Raw genomic sequence first — 27,107 nt, 5'->3', positions numbered from 1 at the left:
GAACGCTTTAACAACAGCCTTAAAAATGACATGGTCTTAAAAAAATTATAGCAACATTGTATACTATTGTATGTATCAGGGTTCGTTTTCAGAAATGGAGATATCACGTGTCGTTAGGTAAGGATGACATGGCAGACAATGTGTCAAGGAAGCAATCTTGGAATGTTAGATAAAAAAATGGACTTTTCCTTTTTTGTATTCGCTTGAAGGAAAATAATCCTGGAAAGATTGAACCAAATTTCTTTTTTTTGTGATGTTTTACATCGAGAAGTACAACAACAGATTTTTTTCAAAAAACTGGTATCCATCTTGTTAAACTTTATTACGCAAGGTACATGTTTAATAGTTTTCATTTTGATGGAATTATTTCGTAATATAAAAATAAATAATAAGAAACTCCCTCAAACTGCTCAAACCTTTAAGAGGTTAGTGTGTTTGCATAATGCTCAGATTAATACGGTACGCTATTAAAACTTCTATTCTTATAACATATAAAAATGGCTTATTGAACAGAAACCAGTTAATGAAAAAGAGTACACGTAAATCATACTACAATGTCAATTCTTTATAACAATAAGTGGAGAGATGTCTTAATTGGAACGTCACTCAAGTTAGATCAGTGTCGTATGTAATTTAAGATTTTGAGGAAATTGCTTTGTTTGATTAGCAATGTGATTGTTTACATTAGAAAGCTGATCTAGAAACTATTCAATCAATTCCAGTGACTACTATTCTCAGTTGGAAACTAGCGACGATGTTGTATTTGTTAACGAACAAATATTTAAACAACAGATCCAAAGGTCCATAAACATTCTACACTGTCTCCATAGAATTCTGTTTGTTTGTTTGTTCAGCTGCAAAAGATTGCCATTCAGATTACTGCCCAAATATGTGTACGTCTCGAAGGTTATCAATTTAAAAATTTATTGAAAACAATGAAAATAATTGTATGCTTAATCCTTTTATATTAAAGTTTCAAACCCGAAACGAATATTATTTTATTAATTGAAAGAATAATTGCGTTGCTGATTTTTGAAGCAAAATAAAATTCTGGTAATATAATATTAAAATATGTAAAATTCTGGTAATACAATATTTCCTACTTGTCTTCCTCTCGTTTAATGGAAAGAAGAACAAAAAAAAGATTAATAAATTTTTAACAGAAACTGGCACATACGATTAGTTTTTAAATTATTGAAGATGTTACAACATCGAAGTAATCGCTACAATTGTAAATCAAAGATAATGATAGAATATCCTTGTAAGATCGGTAGATATTGTGGACAAATGTTCACAAATATCGAGTATAAATCCATATAAAGTAATTCTTCTCCAAAGAAGTTAATATCGTAACTGTACGTTGGGCATTAATTCCGTCACATAAACTTCTCTTGAAATTTCAAAAGAAACCACCCAATTATAACAATCCCATTAGCTATCTTGTCAACAATTAATAGCTGCTAATTTTCATTTATCGACGTATCCAGTGGAACATTGGTGTACCATAACGCGTACAAAAAAAAGAAACAATAAAAGTAACGCTTGGAAATAATTAAAAAAAATTTCTTCGGAAGGGTTTCTAAATCCACGTCGACCGTTGAAACTGTTACACGAACGCAAGTAACAGGGAACAGTTTCGGCGCTACTGTATTGAGACAAAGCACGCACGAAGCGTCTAAGGGAGAGGAAAAGAGTCACAAGAGACGGAGGAAGAAGAAAAATATAAAGTGCAAGAAAGAGAACCGCAGATAGAAAGAGAAAGAAAGAAAGAGAGAGAAAGAGAGAAAGGAGAGAGCAGGCAGGAGAATGAGGGGCCGAGCGTAGATATAAATCGAGGGTGAATTGCAAACCTCCGGGGCAGCAGTTTCGAGGCTTACCCACGATCCGAGGGGTGTTCGTACGACTGTTGCCCGTAGTTTTATAATTATTGTGACGCCCCCGGGGCTTATGGGATCGAGCTACGTTCGCTACATGCACGCGCCGCGGTATATCCTTCTGTACGTGCGATGCATGTATGTAAAATATACATAAATGCTCGTACTTACAACTGTCGAGCGTGCGCGCATACGTTGGGCCCCCGCCATGGAGTGTGTGCCGTCGACGCTCGTGACGCATCAAATTGTACGATACGAACTCTTCGTTATCCCTCTATTCGTTCCTCTCGACCCCTTTCATGTCCCTTTCTTTCGCCCGTCTCTCTGTTACTTCTAACCGACCAGAAAACGCAAACGAGAAAGACAGAGAGAAATTCTTTTCGTCCCCCGTTCTTCCATTCGTCTCTCTGTTACACTTCTAACCGACGAGAAAACGCAAAAGAAAAAGACGGAGAAATTTCGTCCCCCGTTCTTGCATTCGTCTCTCTGTTACACTTCTAACCGACGAGAAAACGCAAACGAGAAAGACAGAGAGATTCCTTTCGTCCCCCGTTCTTGCATTCGTCTCTCTGTTACACTTCTAACCGACGAAAACGAACGAGAGAGAGAGAGAGAGAACGCGGAGCTCCATGTTGAAAGATGCCCGTTTATCGCGAACTTCCTTCGTGAAAAGCGCAAATCAAATAGTCCCGCGTATAGGCCTTTGCCCGAATTATAAACTCGTTTTTCGTTCGGTTCGTTCCTTCGTGCCGAACCGGTTGGGAAAAAGTTGGAGGTAAAAGCTAAAATCGTTTGCAGGATTTGTCAGCGGTGGCTTTCTCCTATACATATAGATAGATATCCGGTGTATACCGGTGTACGCGTGTGCACGCGCATCCACCGATTGCTTTCCCGTTCGAGCGGTAAACAGGGAGCTTTACGGAAGAAACGAAAATTCGACGATTCGATGGGCGGTACTAACGCCGCAAATGTACTCGGGTAGGCGGATTAACGTGCATTTACGAACCGCGTGCGCGGGCGGGCGCGCGTGGCTGGGTGAGCCGATGTACGAGCACGTGTGCGCAAACGTGTTCGCGGCATATAGGCCGACACGTACGTACGCGTACGTGTAATGCGCGTATAAACCTCGACGACGTCTGGTCGCTTGGCGTTCTACCTGCTATTCCCCCTTTCTGACTCTCTTTATCCGGCCGCTATCCAAAAACCCCCCACACCACCCCACCCCGTCCCTCAACCCGTCTCTTTTGCCCGGCAATCCAATCATCCGCGTCCTACGATTTGTACCTAGTAATTTCGTCTGTTTGATCACATCGCCGCTTTTACATACCCTCTCTATTTTGCCACTACCTGGTGGTACCGATTACCGGTTGCTTTCGAAGCGTTTAGATTGGGATCTGGAATGTTACAGCGTTCACTGCGACGTTGAATAGTTCCGTGTTACCGAATCGTCGCCAAGACGAAGGAGGAGGGTTTCTATGCGCGCGACGCTTGCTTCGATGCGAAACGTCACGATTTAAACCATTCCCAACCAGAAACGGAATCACCGATCCGTTGATTCATCGATATCATCGAGTATGGAATAATTCACAAGTGCCTGTCCAGAAATCGTTTTGTAATGTATATCTTTTTCAAAATTCGTTTACTTAATCTTTTATATTTCGAAATATAAATTTAATGTTTTTGAAACTATACGTACCGATACATTGCATCCTCTCTCTGCTGTAACGGAATGAAAAATAAGTGAAAAGTACGAGCCTTGAAACTCATTTTCTGATATTGTAGACACAGTGATTCTTCAAGGAACTCCTGATAACAACGATGCAATATGCATATTTTGTGGCGGGCGTTACACCACTTCTCTGTGGCGAAGTATGGGTTAAATGCCTCATTTCTGAATAATGATAACTTAGCGAGTGCACATTGCACGGAAAAGAGGAATATGTGTTTGATTTCTGTTTATCAACAATAAAACTTAACGTATAGATTTACTTTCAATCTTTAATGTTACCAAAGATTACCCTCATTTTTGTAACAGTTCCAAATTTTAATATTTTCAAAGTATCACACGTAACCGTACTAGTCTACCTACATTTTAAGCAAAAATTTAGAGCGATTTAAATCACGAATCAGATTCCAAGAAGAAATATAAAACTAGGGCCCATATTACCACCCCTATTTCAAGAAAACAAAGTACAGAGATGTATCAACGTTTCGCTATATCACGTGTTCGTAAGAAAGTAATAACGTTAGATAGAAGTATCCAACAATAAGTGTTTGTCAATTTTTTGTCAATAAGTTTTGTCAAATATACGATAACATCACTCTTTGAAATTCGTACATTCCTCTGCAAGATCTTGTTCGAAGAATAAATAGACTTTGCGATGACTGGTACGTTCGATAATGCGAAGAACATGTTCGTTGTACTCGTTGGGAAGAAAATTCGGATCGTAAATCAATTCCTCGCGTTCACGCGTTGGAAACTCCGATCGTTAGAGATTATACACCTGGGTGGTGTATTTGGTTGGGTGACTGATACACGGATTTTCCCTTGGTGACAAAATCTGTTACCGTACGCGCTGAGCACACCGATCGCAGGTTGAAAATATACAGACGGAACTATGAATATCCGCGTGGCATCCGTATTGACTGTAGGTAATCAGACACAACAATCAGTTACGCGATCGTTCGTTTACTCTACGACGAGGAATTAAACGGTGAACGTGATTGAGACGCGATTACACTATTCCATCATCCAGCTGGCTTTTTGTCTTTCTTTTCTTTTGTTCCAGCAAACAGAAATGGTAATTGTCGTGATTCTCGAGCAAAATGAGTTTCCCAATATTGGAATGTTGATTCCTCGGACAGACGATCTCGTAATTCGAAACGAACAAATAGTGGGAATCACATCTTACGTTTATTTATTCGTATACTAAAAAGTATCTCGTCGCTCATTATGTGTACGTATTACAAGGTAGTGTGAAGAAACGATTATTTTTAAATAAATAACAATCCATGTCATTTTACTGTTTTTATGAAAGCAAGTGTTTGTAAGCAAGATATACATGTGCTTTGGATAATTTCTGTTTATACTATTTAAATAAAAACATTATCGATACTGTCAGTTCGAGCACATTATTTTTATTAAACGTTTTAGTTAATTTTTAATGGTCTTTTCGGAAGAAACATGTTGATTCTTAAATGCATTAATAATAAGTTCGTAAGTTGGAAATAGGAGCAATTATTTGAAATTATATTAATATAGTGGCAAAATAAAGAATAGTCCTGTTTTGTAAATCTGTACATAAATTGCATAAATAATTATAATTATATTTCTCATAATATTTCAATATATAAATTGACTGTAAAGCATACATCTCTTTTCGAAAAAGTTAAGATCATAATCTCAACGTGCACAAAATAATTTTACCGTTGTTAATCATCACATTGATACCACATATTATTCTGTTCCGCTGCTGTCATTATTTTAAAATAAATTCAACTAATTACTCCTACTACTTATAAAGCCACTATCGTTGTGCCCAAGTCCAAGAATTAACAAATATTTTCCAAACAGGGTCAGCTATACCGATCAGAAACGTTCAATAAACACAATATAATGAATCAACTGTTATATTCTTTTTGATAAACAAATCAATATTTATTCCACCATACACACAATCAAATAGTTCCCAGCGTTTATCAGACTGGAAGCAATTTTTTGAATGAAAACCAAGCTCGCCGTTAACTCGTAAAACACCATTCGTAAAACACACGTGCGATATGAAAATCTCCGTTAGCCAGGAGAAACGCGTTATAAATTAAACATTCATCCGGTGGTGTCTCGTGGTAACGGGCGTTCCCTCCGTTACCGTTCATGGAAAATAAAAGTCTCGAAGCATCTATAAACGCGTGAAAAGTGAAGAGCAACGAACACGGAGACCTCTCGGAACATTGTTCAGTACAAGCGAGCCATGATACTCGCGAGGCGGTCTAACCGTGATTATGCGTCGGTTAACGCGCGAGGAGCCAGTGGTTTTTTTTTTCCATTACACGATAAACATGGAACTCTTCGTCGTTAAGGGGTCCCGTAGTTACAGGGACCGTGATATCCATTAGAACGGGGAACACAGAAGCCACGAGAAAGCCTTAAGTGGTAAAACTGTTCGTAAAATTCCTCGTTATTATTACGACGCGAGCAACGTTGTATACGCCATCCGCCAACCGTCACGTGCCACGGAAGGATACAAGATGGATTTTAAATTTCTAGTACCGCGAGCGAGCCCTGTCGTTACGGACCTCCATAGCCGTACCGTAAGAGCCACGGAAGGAGCTTGGGTAAAGACAACCGGAGAGTTTAATGCCGGCAAAGGGTAGGAAAAATGAGAAACCTCGCGGAATATTTAATCTTGCCGCTGTGTCCACCACTCTCGCGCGAGATCGTGCTGCGGGCGTTTTTCTGGCGGGTAATATGACGAGGTAAAATCACGGATACACCATCCGTGTACACGTCTATGGTGAACGAAGACGCATTATTCAGAGCTGGGAAAAAGACGAGGTTAAGCAATTCAGGCCGTAGTGACTCGGTTCCTTCTTTACTGACATTCCAGCTCATTATTGAACAAAGTGGTTATATAGACTGCTTACGAGGGGAACAGTACTGATCCTTAACAATTGTGTCAGTACTGATCTTCATTGATTTTAATGAAATTTAGCAGTTGTACAGGGTTACGTGTACAACACTGGTAATTGGAATTGTAGGTGTAGATGACCAGTTATGAACAGAGTGAGTGTAAAGTTCGAGAAAACTGCTTTGTTAGATACAGTTGAGTTGGTTTTTCCAAACTTTATACTTATTGTTTTCATAATCGGTTTCTTTCATAACCTTTCCGATGGAAAGAAACTTGTTTGTCCGAGATAAACGAGAGATTTAAATGTAGGAAAGATATAATCCTACGATAGTTAAACTTTCGACTATCGATGAATTAATGGAAAGAAAATTTTTGTTATTTATATCTATTTGCATACAAATTTTTCTTTAACGATCTTCGTGGGTTATAAGAAACCCTCGCAAGGGTCGCGCCATCATCTTAGGAAAACACTTATATATAGTGAAGTACTCGATGGATAAAAATAATTTTGTAAATGAAAAGCTTTCTCAATGTTTTATTCATTGAAACGTTTTTAATCCATTATTTTAAGATCCTCTTCGGCAATAACAATTTTTAATTAAGGACCTGAAAGATCTGCAATAAAGAGATGCGTAAATTCTTAAAACTTGGGTGAACTGAGAAATAAATATTTAAATTTAGTAACATATTAATAGAAATTTTGAAAAAATCGTCATATGTATATGAAAATTTATATTCCTTTTAATTACAATTCTTTTACATCTTTAATTATAAATCTCTATTGTCGAAAACGATCCAAAACAGAGGGTTGAAAACATTTAATAAATAAAACGACGAAACGTGAGAAACTTTGTATTTAAAAAATTAAAAACAATAGTTGTACACGCTATTCATCGGTTTGAATTTCATGTAGAATTATGAATGCTTCTAGTTTGAATAGTGTATTGTCATCAGGATTGCAAAAATAAACACAAAAGTGATGGTTTGGTAAATTTTGTTAACGTTTTCGTTTCTCGGTAAAACGGCGTATCTCATACAATTCTTGGTTGTAACAATAGATTATTAAATTTCTACCGTAATGATATATCTACAGCTTATAGCGATTAGTTTCTGAAAGTAAAAGATATCGTTTCTTTAATGAGAATTGTCTAACGAGAGAAACTTTGTTAAACTACTCGTACGTCATAATTAATATTTTCATGAATAATCCAAGAAAAAAGTAATGTATTTTAAGTAAACGTTTCAACTCTGAACTTGAATTCTCTTCAATATACAAAAATGTAATCCAATGTCGTTCGATTCCCATGATCCAAGACTGAGAAATATAGCCAGACAGGAAAAAATTGAACATTATTTTTCCAAGAAAAACATAAAAGTCGGAGTAGTGTGGAATAAATTTAAACTCCAGAGAAACTACTCTACTTCTTATTGAATCCAACACTTTATTACAGATAAATTTCTTTATTATCAATTTTATTTGTACCATTATCTTTCCACGAAACAGCCTTGATCTTATTGTAAACTAGAAAGACCTTTGACCTAATAAGATCATAATCTACTCTTGCTACAATTCTAAACATTAAATTGTTGCTAAGTTTCAAGTTGCCCGGTCTTCTTAACTAATATTATTTTTCTGAAAATTCATATTGATCGATATCGAATGACCCTATTAAATCATAAGAAGAGGATTGGTTTCGGTACGTGATAAAAATTCCTTGCTTTCAATTAAATTGACGATTTCGATTTTGTTGTTTGAAAACAGGTACTTGTAAGATCTTTGGCCCCGTTCCCCTGCAATTATCAATATTCTACAATAATACACTATCATTGCTAGCATACAGCTTTCGAGAATAACAGAAATAAAAACCAATTAAACAAAAATATCCAATCGTTGAGAGTTTCCTACAAAAACTACAACAAAACTATCACACGTTAGAAAACACAGCAAGTTTTCAATCAGTCATTAACGAAAGTATTCCATCGATCTCTGTTGAATACTTGTTTCATTCAATATACCACGCAACTTAACATTCCTCGTCAGAACCTAACCTTTGAGTCAATTACATTCGTGAGAATAACTGACAAAGTTGAAAGAAACTCGCGTCGAGTCAAGTGAGTCTCCAGATTGAAATAAGGGACTAAGTGTGGTCAAGGGAGAAGGTGGACAAAAGAAGATGGAAAAAGTGGAGGAAGCAGTAACGCTTTGAAGTCTTCTGGTTAAGTCGACCGCCATCGGTTATTCGATAACGTGGAACGAAGAGCCGAACGAGACGAGAGAAGCACATCGAATCGGGACGGGTAATGTACGAATGCGGAGGTTTATGGGCAATATGGTGTATTTACGGTTGACGAGAAAAAGTTATCGCGCGGAAGGGAACTAGGATACCTATAAATTTTTCACCGCCTCCCTTTTCATTCGTTGGTCCTCTTACGAGTAACACCGAGCGAAAATCTCGCGGATATTGACGAAGCTACCGACGCAATACTCGATTCACTCGACCGATGGAACAACGTGTCCATCCGACTCTTTCCCCTGTTGTGATCGTTCTCCTGGAACGGTAAATCGAATTAATGCAATAATGGCTACTCTTGGGTGCTCGCTGTGGCATCTTGCTAATCTGGCTTTCCGAATAAAAGAGCTTTACGTCGGGAGGTTTGGCGCAGGGAAGATTTTTAATCCTGACGCTGGGGAAATCATGGGTCGCTGATCAGAAATAACGTCACTTGGAATGCCACGGAAACCTATAGTTGCTTTCTTATTATCTTGGGGGGCGTTCTTAAATTTCTGGTAGACTTGATACATCCACGGTAATATCAACGCTAAGAGGGCTTCTGAGATCTCGACCGACCCCATTTTTTTTTTTTTTTTTTCGATTACTTATAACGTATTTCGTTTCCTTGTACATTTATATTTCTCTCTCGTCTATTGCATTTCTTCCATATTCACTTGATTCAATCGTAACTATTTGAATGGTAGTTGAATAAATGTGTTACGTTGCAACGAGGAAAATGAGAAATGTAAAACTGTACTTTATTATATGATCAAATTGCAATAATCTTTATCGTTGTTTATATTTATTTAGCGCGATCAACTGAGAGCGAAAAAGTACACGCTTAGGATCGAATTTCATTTGCTGATCGAAATTGATACTTGTATATTTTGGGGTGTATATTTACGAAAGTATTATCGATGAATCGATTCTCTCATAAAAAATTGGAAGTAGAAAGAACGAGATCTTGTTCAAATTTGTTTTCGTTAGGAAACGTCACAAATACATTGGTAATACTCTCGCGAACAGAATATAAGAGAAAATATTAGAATTTTAATTTTCGTTAGTGAATAAGCCAGTTTGCGCGTTTGGGTAAATTCTATTTAAAATGAAAATAAGAAATATCATTTTGAAATAATATTTCAGTCTTTTATCTTTCACAATATCATTTGGAAATAACCCATCCATTTATTTCAAATAATAGGCAATTTCAAATATTGGAATAATCCATCGATTTATTTGAAATAATACGTATTTCAAATATTGAAATAATTTTATTATTCGAAATAAGAGATACTTCGAATAAACTTCGAAATAAGAGGTGCTTCGAATGAACTTTGCAATAATAGGTATTTCAAATAAGTTTTAAAATAATAGTATCATCGTTCATAAAACCGAATAAATATTTACCATCTATAAATAGAACGTTTGTAAGTTTCTAACAAAGCAATGAAACTGTTGGCCACCCTGTACATTTGCGATTTATGTAAATCATTGCCAGATGATGCATTTGAAGTTATAAATACGCATAAACGACGATGGTTGTCTGAAATATTAATAAAACAAAATTTGTTGTATTAATTCCTTTTCGTTTCGAATCGTTATCGTTTCGATACTTCGTCTATTAAAAGATCTTGGAACATTATATTTTCGAAATACGTTTCCAAGAGTATTTGGTTGTTTCGTTATTTCGAAAATAGAATTATCATTTCCAGTTATATCACGAAGTAAGTTAACGTGATTGTATTTTAAATAATTGTGGAATAAAATAACATATTATTTGGGATAGTGTTTCAAATACTCGTGAAATAAGATAACACGTTATTTGTAATAGTATTTCAACTAACGTTATTTCAAAAGTGAGCAGGTCTGGTTGCGAGCCGTCGGACGCTGGTAATACGACACTCGCTCCCTGTTGCTCTGTCTCGCTCGTTCTCGACGAATCCCATTTTCTGTCTTTGTCATGCGGCACGTATGAGATCTGGCTTCAACCCAATATAAAAAGGTCGATTCGTGAAATATATACGCTCCTCTCCCCGGTTATATGAAAATCGAGATGATCCGATTTAATTTCACATAACCGGGATCTATTATCGCGCGCGTAGATAATAATCCATAGGAATGAATTCTACTTCGGTGCAACGAAACGAAGAAAGCAAATTTAAAATTAAAGGGAAGAACAAAATTTGTCCTTAACTTTTACGCAGTATTGATCGTGTAAAATAATCGATTCCTTGCATTATGCGATTATTTGTGAGATTATTTCTATACTTTTATTCACTATCGGTAGAAATATATCAATATCTTTCACGAATAATATTATCTTTTACCATGAACACTACAAATTAGTACTCAAACCTGATGAAACTTAAGTTCGGGTGATTAATAACCAAGTTAGTATGATTTTGCATCATTGATACTAAATTGTTTCGTATACTTAATGCTATAATACTTTGACAAACAGACGTACATTTTCTCATACTACTTTCTCGATTCAAAAATGATTGCAAGGAACGTATAGTCTTTATCCTGAAAATAAATTAACCTTCTTGTTAACGAGAACTCGGTTAAAGATAATCATAATTTATATCCATGGAAAGGATTTTCTCGCGAAGTGTTATAATCGTTAGTATTTATATTTTCGGTCGGTCTGTGTCAGATGTGATTTATTATACTGTTTAACGATCGCGTCGTATCGGGCGTAAGTTGAACTAATTTAATAGATTTCTGATATTAAGTACATTATTGTCCGTTGATGTGGAAACGCGACAAGGTGCCAAATTAGTTCGATATCATTCGAACCATCGTCTCCCTACGTTTTTAACTCCATTCAACCGTAATAGGTTTGCTGACGACGGAAGCGGTTCGATGACGTGGCTCCGAGTTTTATCAGATTTCGCACACTTCGCGTGACTTGAGCCACGATCCTATTTGATGATCGTTAAATGAAAGATTCGTGATAACACGACGAAACGTGAGATTTTGGTAAATCACGCGAGAAGTTCGCGCGACGTTTTCACTGTTGATTCGTCTCAATGTCACGTTCATCGACGTTGGTTTCGTGCGAAGTTTCCATAACCACGCGACTTCGTATTTATTCGATAATGTTCGATCATCGAACGAGTACACGAAATGCTTTGCGAATTGTTATCGATTTATCACGAAGAGATACACACACACAACGCGAGAACCGTAAATCAAAAGCGTGATCGTAAAGTGGCCTCGACAACTTTCATCGAGACTGCAAACAGATCGCCGGATGAGTTTGGATTTCAAATATTTCTTCCATTTAAAAGTTCGCCCGTAACTTCAGAAACGCTAATGCTGAATTTCCGCCGGAATTATACGAATCAACGCAATGATTAAAAACTCGCAATTAAATCAAGGCCAACTTAAATTAACGTCCGCCTCTTTTCATCGTGTTTTACTTGAAATTTAATTACACGTAAATTTGATAACGTAATAAGCAGAAATTTGTTCTATTGAAGTCACGAGTGACTAGCAGAATCTGTTTCGCAAAAGCTTGTCTATCCTGCTTGAAAATCTTCTCGAACGAAGAACGCGTAAAAAGTATTCATCGTTGATCAACGATGCCCAAGTAGCGATGATCGATATTGTCGCTTTTAACGTTTAAATAGAAATCAGATACAAATTATGATAGTAACACGGATAATGATAAATCGTTCGACGCAATGAACGTTTATATTTTCATTGTTGTAATCAAGGCGGTCGTTCGAGGTGTACGAATTTCGAACACGATTACATCAAACCCCGCTCAACGACTCATAATCGCTTGAATCAATACGAAATGTCCCTTTAACGAAAAGATTGCATACATTGGTCGGTAATAATTTCCAGTCTACTCGATGATTGAGATTCATAATCAAACAAAAACGATACCAAATAATACATTAACTGGGCAAACAATCCACACGAGTACAGGGGTAAACAGAAAACAGGGTGCACGGCTAATAGAACATTATTACGACAAACATGGTTGTACAATTATGCCAAGTATCCGATGTAGCAGCGTGTTTACGCTGCTGTAGCCACAATTTTCCTTGTACAAGCACTCCGAACGGTGTTCACGTTGCACTCTCCTTCCAACAGAAACTGGAACTTGAGGAGGAGGCTGCTTTCGGGTGGAAGCTCTCAATATGTCCGTCCTAATCCTCTCCCGGAGGACTCGGTCGTCCCCTCGCTTGCTCGCTCGCGCGCGCTTTACTTCGCAATACGTATAAACATTTCGAGCCCAGCTGCGCCACAGGATTTAAGAGCTGAGCGATTAATAAATGCTTCGTACGACGAGAGCCGGCACCAGGACTCTCCGACAGCCACTCGACGAGGCTGTCCGTGATTTACCGCCCGGACTCGCGTGTCTGCATTCAAGCTACCGCGTCCGGATTTCCAGCGATTTCGCGGCATCGTTTTGATTTAGTGCTCTTCTAGCGGCGTTTGAAACATCGCCAGGTACCTGTCTTTCGCTTTTATGGCGATATACGCGCGTCAACCTGCTGAACCAAGGTTACCAATAGGACATTTGTGTCTATACAGGCTCCTTGACAGCATCTTTCAGCGTTCCGTCTACCTTTATCACGTATCGAAACTCGATATGGTAAATGAGGGTTGTCAATGAACGTTTGTGCTATTACCTCAGTTTCCTGAAAGCATCTTTTAGTATTTTTTCTTAACGATCTTTTTTCTCAATATTGGATCTTTTACCATGTATTGAAACTCAATCTGACAAATAAGTTGTCAATGAACTTTTGTACCATTACCAATTTCCTGAAAGCATCTTTTAGTATTTTTTCTTGACGATCTTTTCTCTTAATATTAGATCCTTTATCATGTATTGGAAATCAGTAAGGGTTGTCAACGAACTTTTGTGCCATTACCAATTTCCTGAGAGCATCTTTTAGTATTTTTTCTTGACGATCTATTTTCTCAAAATTGGATCCTTTATCATCTATTAAAACTTAATTTGGTAAATGAGGGTTGTCAATGAGAACTTTTGTGCCATTACCAATTTCCTGACAGCATCTGTTAGTATCTTTTCTTGACGATCTTTTCTCTTAATATTGGATCCTTTACCATGTATTGAAACTCAATCTGGCAAATGAGGGTTATCAATGAACTTTTGTGGCATTACCAATTTCCTGACAGCATCTTTTAGTATTTTATCTTGACGATCTTTCCTCTTAATATTAGATCCTTTATCATGTATTGGAAATCAGTAAGGGTTGTCAACGAACTTTTGTGCCATTAACAATTTCCTGATAGCATCTTTTAGTATCTTTTCTTGACGATCTTTTCTCTTAATATTGGATTCTTTACTATGTATTGAAACTTAATCTGATAAATGACGGTTGTCAGTGGACTTTTGTGCCATTACCAGTTTCTTGACAGCATCTTTTAGTATTTTTTCTTGACGATCTTTCCTCTTAATATTGAACCCTTTATCGTGCATTCCCAGTTATTGTAGTCAGATTCTTTGTTAGACACAAAGAAAGGTCAAGTTTATACGTACATACGTTTGTAACAGTTTGGTTCGGATTTATCGCCCTAACTGTGTTGGAATTGCTAAAAGTGTAAGATCAAGGGTGACGACAATGTAAGATGACCTTACGGGTTGATGCATTTTACACGGCTTACGACTAGAACCTTCTAAATCCTAACTCAGCTTCCTTCAATAATTTATTCGATTCAACTGTTCTACGAAGCAATGGTTTCCCAGGAATATTGATGTTTCGTTTGACCTTTCTTGGTGTTCTCACCGTTCTACTGCTACACTGTGCCGTACTGCTTTGTCAAGCTTCCATCTCTGTCCTGCCCGATATACATTCTTCGAATCCTATGTTTCTTTTTAACCAGCTGCTTGTTGCTTCGTTCGTTCCCATTTTCCATTATTCTTTCCTTACTTCTCTCGTTTTTCTTTTAGTACCCAGCAACATCCTGCCGGCTACCCTACCCGTACCTTAGGTTGTAAAGTACTAGTTGCCGAACCCCGCTCCACCATCCTTGCATAACCAATGACTATATATCTTTTTCTCTCCTTTTTAAATTACATTTACAAGAATTTATATTCTCTTATGATAGTATCGTTAAATAAACCAGAGAAGATTCTTTGGTTTTAATTGAACGACGTAAATTATTTAATCGAACGATGTAATTATTATTATCTATAGTCATTAATCGATCTATGTACACGTAGTAATCATTAAATTAAGAAAAGTTAACATTTTTTCAGGTACGTTTAGAACATGGCAATATTATTTCGTAGCAAATTATTGCTTCGATAAATTATTTATTCTCCGATTCTGTTATTGCTCGGTGGTAGTGTTAATATGACACGTTGAGTATTTAAATAAGTTTCAATCTTTCTTTATATATATGTTAATAATAAAACTGTATTGCATTGCATACAATTCATTTAACAATGGTCTACGTGAAACATTTTCTCTTGTTCTTCGCGTATAATATCATTAATAGTGAACCGTATTAAAGGCTGAATTCTTGATACTTCGATGTAGAATTGATCATTTCAATCTAGAAATAGCAGGAGAAACTCATAAAATATTTTTGAGGCCGGAAAATATTTATAAGGAGATGAAATAATAATTTCATCGGCGTTCATATTCAAGATAAAAGCTGTAAATTGGATGTGTGTATTGAGGCACGATACATTCTGCAAAGGGACGAACTCGTGCAGGTGACAGCAGGACGATCAATCATCGATAACTATCGCCCTTTTAATACTCCCTCATAAAATGCTAGACCGAGAAAATTATTGATTCGTCATACTTCCTGTCAGTAATGTCGTTAACGGGACCATTCTAATCTGTTGATGTCACATGATCGCACACGGTATTCCAGGGAAAATTATGGAAAATGTTTTCTCCTCTGGCACAACATTACGCGCGTTAAATGAAAAAAATTTACGTCGCGAATAAACTCAACCCTCGCTTAACTATCTACAAGCGAAATAAGAAATATCGCCTCTTTGGAAACAAATGATCGATAACTTTTCAAAAGCTACAAACAATTGTACTTACACTACCGACGACTAATATTTTATAACAAACGCGTGGATGTAACTGAAATTGCATTGGATTGTAACAAAGTAGACAATAACCACTCGAGATTAGACTAAATTATAAACGAAGAGGTAATCTCTTCATGGACTATCTGACCGGTTAAAAAATGTGATCTCTTCGCTGATATTTCTCTTACGCGTTATAAATAAATAATACCTTTCAACGGAACCATAATTGGCCGTTTCTGATCTCTTTTCACCCGATCGGTCCTACCACCTAACCTATCCAAACGGAGAAAAATGTATCGCCTCTTTCGAATGGAATTGTTGCTAACAAATAAAGTGACACGAAACAAGGAACGAGTAATCTCATTATCTACGTCTTCCGTCGGTGAAAGCTGTTTAAAGATGATATAGTACCCCCCCGACAGGGTAAAGGTTAGGTACGAATAGCACGCTGAAAGACCTCGGGCAACGGGAAGAGGATCGCAAACGCGGGAGCTGCGATGTTGTTACAACTTAATACACGAAAATTGTTCCGCTATGCGAATATTCGTTTAACGTTTACAACACACTGTTCCACAATAAGCGGATACAGTATACAAGAGTTCGTCTCCCGTTTCGATGGTGCCTCCGTCGTATTATTTGCCTCGGTGTTGGCGGTACCTCATCGCGCAACCCTCCCACGCTCGAGTGTAGAGAAGAACCCTTGGACCTGCTTCGAATAATATTTCGTTCCATTATTCATAAACATTTTATAATCTTCTTAGCGCGGTGAATTATTGCTGCTTGCACAATTGAAATAATGCGAGCTCGAGTCCCGTGTCGGGTTTGGGTGGCGGCGGTGGTGGGGGAGGAAAATGATGTGGCACGGTTCGGACCTCTGTACATCAAAAAACGGAGTTAAAGGGAATCGAAACGAAAGAAACGAGACGGAGACGGAGACGGAGGCAGAACGAGGCGAAGAAAAGTTGGCACGCAAACGAGAGAATAGAACGAGTTCGTTCGCTGAAGTGGCGTTGAAATGTTTCGAAGCGAGGGAAAAATAATTGGACGAAGAGTCTGTCGTTACTATTGCATCGGAGGAATGCGGACCGCCCCGGCGATGACGAAGACAACCGTCGCGTCTTTCCATAGAACCGTCAAAACGAATTCCTTTCTTAAACTCCTCGTTACCGAGAAATCTCGCGCTACCTCCCAAGCTACCAACCTAGCTAGTATCATCCGATAAGAGAAGTTATTCGAGAGCAACGAGGGGATTGGCAATAACTTTCGGAAGGATTGTCATTCTTTGTCATACCGTCTAACGGAATCTGTTGGAAGAATAAAAGATCCCTTTTATAAGTTTAAATATTTACATACAATTCTCGACTAACGTTGAATTCAGGGTTAGGCTGCGAAACGGATTCCCTGAACCTTGCTCATTCGCTGTCGCGTAATCAGATTTCTATATTTTGCGTTCGTCATCTTTCGTTCTTCTTTTACTTTCTGTTTTTCAAGTAAATAAAAAGTAAATAAAATATTAGTTATATTCGGTTTCTTAATTTTGGTTAGAAAAAGACAGCAATCATTACTTGTATTTCGACTATCGATCGAAGAATGGTCATACTTTATAAGAAACTAACAGATTTGAATGAACTGTCCCCGATAACGAATAACGAGAGTATAATACCTCTACTTATAGTACCTGACAAGCATATAATGTTTATTGTATCAAAGGGTGGGTTTCTAAAGAAGTACAAAGGCCTAAAATTGATTCCATATAAATTACTATATAAAACGTTGCATGATAAATTAACCAATTATTGAGAAAGGAAACCATGTTGTCGAGTACCGGGCACGAATTCTTCATAATTTTACTGTACCCGCGAGATCTTTGTTACTTTCTAAGTTGTAATTGGAAGATAAAAATTTTGTAACTCAATCTCGCGTTCTACGGCGGCTGCTATCGCAATAAAGCCCACCCAGGACAGTATATGTCGTTGGTGTAACTCCGCTGGCTGCAGTGGTAGACGTAAAGCGATATACAGGTGAAGTCGTATAGGAGATATCTCCTTGATGTCTCTATAACGTCGCGGATTAGCTAGTTCTGAAACTCAAGTGAGACCGAGCGAGCGGTGATGAAGCGTGTTCGGAAAGTTTCCGTCAGGACGGGACCAAGACGAGGGATGTAACGGTAGAGTTACACGGAATAACCGATCGATGCCTTCCTGTGCAAGCTATATCCATTCTCCAAAGATTCGATTATGGATCCTTCTAGGTCCATTGCGATTAAATCTATTACGACAGCTTTTTAACAGATTTTTCAGAAAAGTGATACATTTTCTAGTCCGATACCACTCGATCTTTCGAGTCAAGGTAATTTGAACAAGAAATCATTAGAAAGGCTACAAATATCCTCTCCCCAATTCTCACGTCATCCTTTGTTTTAACGCGCTCTTTGTGAGACTGTGCGTTCAAGATCTTCGGGTAAAAAGTGTCTCGAATTCTGGAACTTATGTTTTCAACTTTGTAGTACAGTGGAAGGACTAAAGAAATCCTGGATTATTTACTCGAATAGCTTTACTTACAGAGAAGCAATATATTACGAGCACAGGTCTGACGAGACTCGAGGAACGCATCAGGATTGATAACGGTGTATTTTGTATTTCTTTGCATTTTCAAAAAAAAAAAAGAAGACACTGTGATAAAATTAAATGGAAAATTCTCTAATGTTCTCCTCAATCGTTTCAATTAAGAATGGAGTATTCAGAGGATTGTTTCGTTGACCTCCGAAATCAATTTTGTTGCGGAGGATCCAGGGACCGGTGTCTCCTTTTCTAACGTCCTTTTGTCGAGGAATAAATGACAATGGTGAAATTACAGACAATCCTTGTAAGCAACCGGCGGAACGCCTCGATCGATCCGGGCGAAAGCAATGATTGCGTTCGTGTGATTTTAATTAAAGAGCTTGAAAAGTGAGCGCAACATCGCCCCGATTTTCGACAAAGAGCACGAAGACTCTGCTAGGCAATGACACTGGCTACGGTTTAGCAAAAAGGGCGGGAGGAACAGTGGAGGGAGGAGACTCGGTCCACGTAAAGCAAAGGAGCCAGTCTTTCGACATCGTAAGGGTCTTGCCTTGAGTACTGCTTTCACCCCCTTCTACAATCATGTCTCCACCGAGCTCCCTTCGCATTGCAAACCGGCCAAAGACGATGGGTGCTATGTTACGTCACCGACTGCGAATCAAAATCTTATTAACTGTTGAAAGTGAGTTTTATTTCCAGGTGGAATTTAATTACATTCACGCCTGCTTGGCTACTTATCCCCCCACCCCCACCCCCACCCACCCTGTTCCCTTTCTTTGCATCTTCGCGTAACTTTATTCCTCCCTCTCTTTCTCACCGTTCGCTCGTTTCTTTTCACTTCCTTTCTTTTCTCCGCATCTTGTTTTCCTTATTTACGCTTTCTACCTTCTTCATTCGGCCCGATTACTTCTACCCTCTTACTTCGAGAACTCTCAGAAACTCGACCGTCATCCTGTTTACTCGTGGTCTTCGTTGTTAAATAAAATAATATACGACGTTTGCTGCCTCGTTCTCCGGAAATTATTGTCTTTCCTGCCTTGCTGGAACTTCTTCGAATTTCTCTCCTCTCGAACCTTTACCAATTTGTTAATTTCGTTTTCAAATTCTTGCGATCGCAGCAAGTAGAGTTCGCTGCAGCAATGAACCTTCGAGTATCATCGTGGTGGTATTTTTTTTTTTGATAGTTTTCTTTTGGATTTTTGATTCGTCATTTTAGAGCGATGGAGGAATCAGAGATCTATTCAAGGCAATGTTTCCTTTGGAACAACTTGTCATGAAGTTAAGTAAAAACCATTTATCACTATTATTCTACTGTAGAATGATAAGATAATCCGTGAAGTAATCTACCTTTCCTTTATGAAAATTTTCTTTCGTATATTTTAGTGATAATGTGTTTCAAACAATTATACGTAAATAAATGGTTCGACACTATTTAATTTTCATATTGAAAATTTTCAATTTGTGATATTGGAAACAAACCTTGACATAGACTTGATATTAAGGAATGATTAAGTAGAAACAATATTAAGTAACCACTCAAGGTCACTGTGAAGTTAACCTGAACGTTTGACTAGTCCACCATTCTATCTATTGCCTCTTTTCAGATTGATATAGTCTGGCTAAGCGAAAGTGAAGTCTGAGAGCGATCGTTCTTGGTAAGGTAAGTGGGGGAAAACTTTTCAATAGACCTAAAAATGAGCACAGTGCTCGATTTAGTTCACGAGCAATCTGCGAGTTATGGATACGGAGGGAACAACTGCAGTTGTATGCAGTAATGCCTAAACTGCAAAATAAGAAGTGGAGGGAGAGGAAATCAGCGCTGATCACGTTCATCGATTTACGCATGAGCAGTTACGATAGAACCTTGTTTTCCATAGCCAGGCTATACATCAGATTTCGTTAATTTTACCAGCTAATATAAATTCACGCTATTTTTAGTTTGAAACAGATGCGCAGAATTATTACTTCGTCGAGTGCATGACAGAGCAATTCTAACTTTCCAAAAAGTCTAATCTCTGTGCAACAAGTTTCACAAGTGTCTATGAAATAACAAAGCTCTGTCAATAACTCGTAATCTGTAAAGTTGAAAGTAGGTTATCGATTCAAGGATCAAATGAATATGTTTTGTAATATATTCTATTACGTTTGGAGAATGGATGTTCATAAGTATAAGTAATATTTTGTATGTTTTTGTCAAAAAAGGTATACACAAATATGTTACATACACTCAAAAATCTCATAATATGCAAAATACATACATTGGAAATTGCAGCATAAAATGTGCGGCATACATAAAGATGTGCAGAACATACAACATACAATGACAGGGCATTATTATTTCATAGCAATTCATGCAACATTTGGAACGTAGATTAAACGTTTCACGGAACATTCGTCAGTTACGCCTCATAGACGCGCAGAATCATTATGACTTTCATCGCGTACGAAAGAGTGACTTTATCATTTTAAAACATCTAACCTAGATGAGATTAACCTATGTGCGACAAATCTTACCAACCGCCGTGTAATAACAATGGTCCGTTAACAGTTTCGCAATATTGTACACGTTTAATGCATGGTATTTTATTTTACTCCTTAAATTACTGATCCAATCAACTATAAATTGTAATATATAAATATCGTGGAATTGTTGACAGAAACTTGTTCTCACACGATACTTGTGTACAGAATACATTTGTCAAAATTTATTCTAAAACTGCAATTGTACGTCTTTGATAAGTAACAATTTATCGATCGAACTGACAATCTATTGCAACTTTCAAGTACCTTGAATTGGTTAACGGAGCATTGTTATTTATTTGCAATTTATGGGACTTGTCGCAGATGGGTCAGTTTCGTAAAGATTAGATATTTTGGAGATTGGATTTACTCCGTCGTGGGATTGGAAACATACTACTTCTGCGCAGCTATGTCGCGCAGACGTTAAGTGCTCGAGACTGAGAAGCACCACGTGAAGGAGAGGGGGTATGCTCGAGCTATAGCTCGACCAAGCGAGAGTTAGGTTCGAAGGCGGACGTGGTTCATGGGATGGGTGATGATAGAAGCCTTGGCTAAATTTGGACCAACTGATGTTTTCGCGAGTGAGAATGCTTGTTCCAGCTCACGAGCTATCAGCAGGCCACAATTATGAGCTAATTGACGTCACGGTGAATGGTGACGGGTGGGGAGGAACCGCAGGAATGGTACGTTCCAGCGTATGAAACACAGAAGTGGGAAGTGGAGGGAGATGGGACCACGCACTGGTTTACGCATGCGCACTTGAAACCTTACTCTCGCTCGCGCATACTATACTTGCTCAAACGTGCACGTTCTCAGTCTTTCACAGGTGAAAGAGGCGAATTTTAAAACAGATATATGTCGCTATTCGCAGTCACGAACGTTCGAACGACCAATCCGATTCGATATCACTGTACCGATTCGAAATCATACGTCTATGAAATCTCAGAGGATTAATGGTTTTGTTGCTACCAACTCGGCATTGTTTTACCTTCGGAAACAGACACACGGTCCGTAAAGGATCCGAGGATGCACCAAAACCTTAGATTCGCGATTAGGTTACGTAACACATAGTAGTTGAAACGATGAATACTTGTCATACCGGTGTTAAGCATTTAGCACCGGTATAAATAGCTATTACCTTTGTACACTTTGTTCTGTTTTTTGTAGGCCCGTTTTACGACATCGTGACAACATCATGGCGATAAAATACCACACGTACAGTCGTGTATCATTCTAACTTAAAAACAAATTGCGTGTTCGGTACTCACCTCTGCTACTGCCGTCAGGTCCTCGGAGGATGGTACACTCCTCTATTGTGCCAAAGGCAGTGAACAATTGTCTGACATCGTCTTCGGTCTGTTGTTTGCTGAGCATTCCCACGAACAGCTTTCTGTCTGCGGGTCGTCCGCGTGTTGAAATAAAAGGAACAGAGAAAAAACAAAGAAATGCATTAGTCGGTGCGTTCGAAACGGGCGAGTTTCGCTTATAGCGCTTGTTAGGCATTAAAAGAGATTTTGCGGCTAACACCGAGAACGACAAAGTTACACGGTTACACCAGCATCCACCATCCTAAGGGGAAGGGGGTAAGGGTATAAATATACATATATCTATATAGTCCCGTATGTATATAGATATATACATATATGATCTGTGTTATATGCAAATTTACACGAACACGCAGCCTATACGGCCTTTTACTTTTCAATAACATTTAGACAGCAGTCGAGAACTGCGTGGCTGTATACGTATACACATATGCGTTTACGGTACGGATGTATTAATTGACGTAAAATGCCAAGGACGATAAGAAATTATCATTTGTAATACCGACGTCGTTAATAGTAAGTAGGACGACGTACACGTGTGACGGTGACGAATAATGTATTTCAATGGGAATTTTAAGATAATAAAGTAACGATAACAAAGGAAATCAATCAATTTCAATCCTACATCCTACGCCACAAGCCGAAGAACAGATGGAGAAAAAACGGTATTCGCGTAAAAATCGGATGGGGCGTACAAGCGACTCAACTACGGGCGGAACTCTCGATGGCGACGTCGTCTACGTTCAGATTTACAATTACCAAGAAATATATTGTATTATATTTTATAATCGATACGTTTCAGATTCGATAATAACAGAGGATACTAATATCGTAGAGGTCGCTACCAACGAGTGTGCCACGTGGTGCTGAGGTCAACATATCGCTTATAAAGGGTCACACGCCACTTAATAACTTTTTTTCTCAATAATATGCAGCTATTTCTAACTCGCGTCGCGGATGTAACGAACGAAAGGTATCGACCTACAATCACAACGTCATTTTCCGTTTCGTGGAGTATAAAAGGTGTCCCGTTTAAATTGACGCAACGAAACACCTCGTAGATAACTGATTAGAAAAAAAAAAAAGAAAGCGAAACGTGTCTTTCAGTTTCAGTTTAAAAAGGACTCAAACGGTGTTATTAGCTTTCTGACGTGTGACTTTATATTTTTTAATATCGAAATTCTATTCAGCGTAAAAATATGCATAACTTTTGTCCGAAATATTTTTTCGTACAACGTTTATTTTTTAAGATACGTAGAGAAACATCTGTAAAATGATTCATTTGCTAAACTCCAAGTTTTGATATTCCTCTCTGTGTAATGTTTGTATTTGGTATTCGTTTTGATTTCTCAGAATGAGATCAAAATGGAAGTAGTTCGAAAGAACGAAGTTCGTGTGTTAACTGCAATTGTTCACAACTTTGATGCGAGTATTCGTTCAATTCCTCTCAGTTTTAAAATATTTCCAATATTCAGTGTCTTTGTACCAAAAACTTTATGAAAAGAATTTTCAGAGTGATATTTTACGAGTAGGCTCGTGATTAGAAACAAATCAATGAGAATTTTTTTCTCTACTTCCCTGATCTTTGACAGCACCTGATCCAACATCGTAAGATTATTTAAAAAAGGTAACTTTAACTTAAAGAATGAGTAAATCGCAACTGCAGTCGAAATATCAGGGAAGAAACTTCATTATCTCTGCATCGATCATTTATTAAACGTACTAACGCACTAATAAATGTTTGAAAGTAGAAGGTCACGATTTTAAGTATTTATTATGACGTTCTTGTACCGAACGATTACATTGCATTGTTATTAATGTAATGAATGTAAAAATTAATGTGAAAATACTGTAACAATTTTGTAGATGTTTCTCTGAATATAAAAAATAGAAATTTTACGAAAAAGAGTTCCTGACAAATGTTATGCATATTTTTAAATAGAATAGGATTCTGAAATAAAAAATATAGGTGTATGATAAAAAAAAAAAAGAAATTGACCACGAAACGATTTTGAAAACACCCACACATTAAAAAACTAATATCGTTTGAATCTCCTCTCAAAATCATGAAAGACAAGTTCCACCTTTTTTTTTTTTAATAAGTCATCTACAAGATATTTCGTTGGGTCAATTTAAACGGGACATGCTGTATATTTGGGCCTGATTGTGTCTCCGTCTCGTTCCTGGTTCATTGCAAGGAATGTTCTCGATGCAAAACATGCGTAAAGTAATTGCAAAATGGCGCGCTAAACTTTGAGAGTGTATTCCGTTTAACTTGGCGCAACAATCGTAAACACGTTCAACGAGTAGTGTAATTGTATCGTTATTATCTTCTCGCGAGATGTCATTCTACATTGATACAATCGTCATTAGCGAGTATGGTATTAATCGACATGAAACGTTCGTTACAAAGAAATCCATACACATTATCGAATGATATCTCGAATGAACTTCAAAATACTATGAGAAATATTATAGCGCTGATACAAAGAAGAGAACAAATTGTATTTCCAGAAAGTTGAAAGAAAAAGTGTCAATCTTTCGTTCGTCGTGCGTGATTCGAAACGTAAATATTTTGGTATTTACGATCGTAAAATTGTTCTCCATCCACAAGACCTGTGCGACGCGCTCCCAAAGTTTGGCAACTCATTTGAGAATCACTTTGCGACAAAGACGTCTACCGTCTCACAAATTGATCGTTAGATTGAAAGAAAAAAAAAAACAGATTGTCGCGAAACGTCGTTCGAATTTTTTTTAATTTTTAGCTTCACCGGTGCCTCGTCCATCATCGTGAGCCAAGGAATTTGACAATTTCCCGAACGCAAAATGCTTTTTAGAAATATCTGCGCTAAATGTGTATCCTGCGTGTACGTGTATCCCTGTATAATATCGATAATAAATGATCGTGGGTGTGCGAGATCGACTGGGACTACGTGACGAAAGATGTGGCCAATGGAATGTTCGTGGAAAGGGTCTGTCATCAAGGGAGCTGGTAGAACGGAATGGGGCAAGAAGTTTTCATATAGAATCATATCTAAGTAATAGAATAAGATAAACGTAGCTGACATCATAAGTAGAAAATATTTACAGAGGTGATAAAAAAACACATCGACAACGAACGAGACAACACATCCAACGAGCGAGCCACTATGTTATGGTCATAGCTGTAAAGAGCGGTATAGTATGTATATATAAATATATATATATATAAATATATAATTATATAAATATATAATATTTACGCTTAAGGTGGTTGTCCATACGAAGGGATAGGGTGAAAAAATTGAAGATTGGGATTCATTACGGGACTTGAATTTTACGGGGCGTACGATATATTCGGCTTTCGGAACAAAAAAAGGAAGCTATCTGCAACATACGGCCGGGTGGACGCTCTAGGATGACTCGGGACCCTTCCTCGTAACCTGCTCGCGCAGACAAAATAAACGATCGTATGAATTTCTAAGGTGCACAGCTAACTATCCCCATTTGGGTATCCAAGAACGTCCACGCAGATCCCGCCGTAACGAGGTTTTCACAATGTGATAACGCCGGTGCGCAATAACTAGAGCAAAAAACACGAACGACAAGTTTACGGCTACTAGGTAAAGGTTCACGCACGTGGGCACGCACAACATTATTTGTAATACCTTATAGTGTATCACGCTGTATGTTCGTGTTCTCCGATGAAATGGATCAAGGAACGGCTGAACGGTATTTGAAACGGAGAGGTTTTTCAATAAAGACGCGTCGCATCACACGGGTCGAATTACGTTGGAATCGGATGATTCTCTTGCCGGGATCGACCGAACGGGACGCATTACGCGTGAATTTTCTTTATTTGAAAATCAAAATACAATAGACGAATTGTAACGGAAACTTTCGATCGTTCAAGGAAACATGCATTATTTAAACGAATATATCGAGATCGAAAGTAGAAAGAGAGAAATAGAAAGAGAGAGAGAGAGAGATAGATAGATAGATAGAGAGAGAAAGAGAAAGATAAATGAACAAGAATTTTGAACTTGTACAAAAGTTTCGCGTTTGGGTTAATTTAGCCAAGGCAGAGCGTCTTCTTGTGGTATACGGAAACTTGGATTCTGCTTTTATTCAAGGGGACATATATATATGTATATCGGTCGCGCGGCGGGTCAAGAAATTGGACCGTGGTCGGGGGACGGGGGTGGGAGAGAAGAAGGAAGTTCGTGAAGGAATGCTGGGTTTCGTGGGTCAAACACTAGCGAGCAGCAAAATGAACTTTGCAGCGAGCTGTGCTGGCTGAATCAGCGGTGATGGCGTGATGAGAGAGAAAAATTCGTTTTTTTTTTCTTTTTTCTCTTATAGAGGTTCTCCTTCTGCCGATTTGCGGAGAAGAAGAAGAATAGAGGTACTGGAAGGAAGCTAGCTATCTCCTGGAAGTCGAAGTTACCTTCAGCGGCCGCCACCGGTGCCTCCTACTTCCAGAAGATGGCACTGGTGCTCCCGTCGTCCATCATGCACTCTGGAATACAGAACAGAAAAAGAAATGCCATTGGGCCCAAAAATTACACGATTCGTTGTCGTTGTTGCCTACATGTATCCTCTCAAGACAAGAGACTCGTGCCCTCCCTGCGGGACTTTTCATCGAGACATGTGCTTTTCAGCATGGTAGCCGGGCTATAGCACGGCTGCTCGGTGCAGCGTGATTCTTTTTATTCCGTCGAACGATCGGATTATTAGTATGACACGTGACCGCAGCCTCGCAGCAAACTAATTCGCTAAGTGCTGCTCGACCAAGTGACTACATGTGCCGCTGATTATGAAAGTGGCCTAAGTCGTACATGTATTTGACTCTTGCGTTTACGTGTATTAAAAACTATTCTTTCATCGTCTAACAAACGATATTTACTT

The 27,107-nt window shown here is 38.2% G+C and overlaps 1 protein-coding gene across 11 annotated transcripts in view; it reads right to left on the bottom strand.

The window, feature by feature from the left end:
• The window catches only part of Bru3 (CUGBP Elav-like family member bruno 3), a 517,352-nt gene that overhangs the window by 100,315 nt on the left and 389,930 nt on the right, over window positions 1–27,107 (bottom strand). For 7 of the 11 annotated variants that reach the window (XM_076327284.1, XM_076327279.1, XM_076327282.1 and 4 more), the window contains exon 3: window positions 22,164–22,289. The exons of 2 other annotated variants lie outside the window; for them this stretch is intronic. In XM_076327284.1, coding sequence (XP_076183399.1) covers window positions 22,164–22,289 — 126 coding nt within the window. Of the gene's footprint in view, window positions 1–22,163; window positions 22,290–25,867; window positions 26,053–26,646; window positions 26,719–27,107 lie in introns of those variants that run through there. 2 more of the 11 variants (XM_076327287.1, XM_076327286.1) reach the window with 2 other exon arrangements.

The sequence above is a fragment of the Ptiloglossa arizonensis genome, chromosome 2 (genome assembly GCF_051014685.1).
Source record: "Ptiloglossa arizonensis isolate GNS036 chromosome 2, iyPtiAriz1_principal, whole genome shotgun sequence".
NCBI classification, from domain to species: domain Eukaryota; kingdom Metazoa; phylum Arthropoda; class Insecta; order Hymenoptera; family Colletidae; genus Ptiloglossa; species Ptiloglossa arizonensis.
This window is presented reverse-complemented; position numbering and strand designations above follow the sequence as displayed.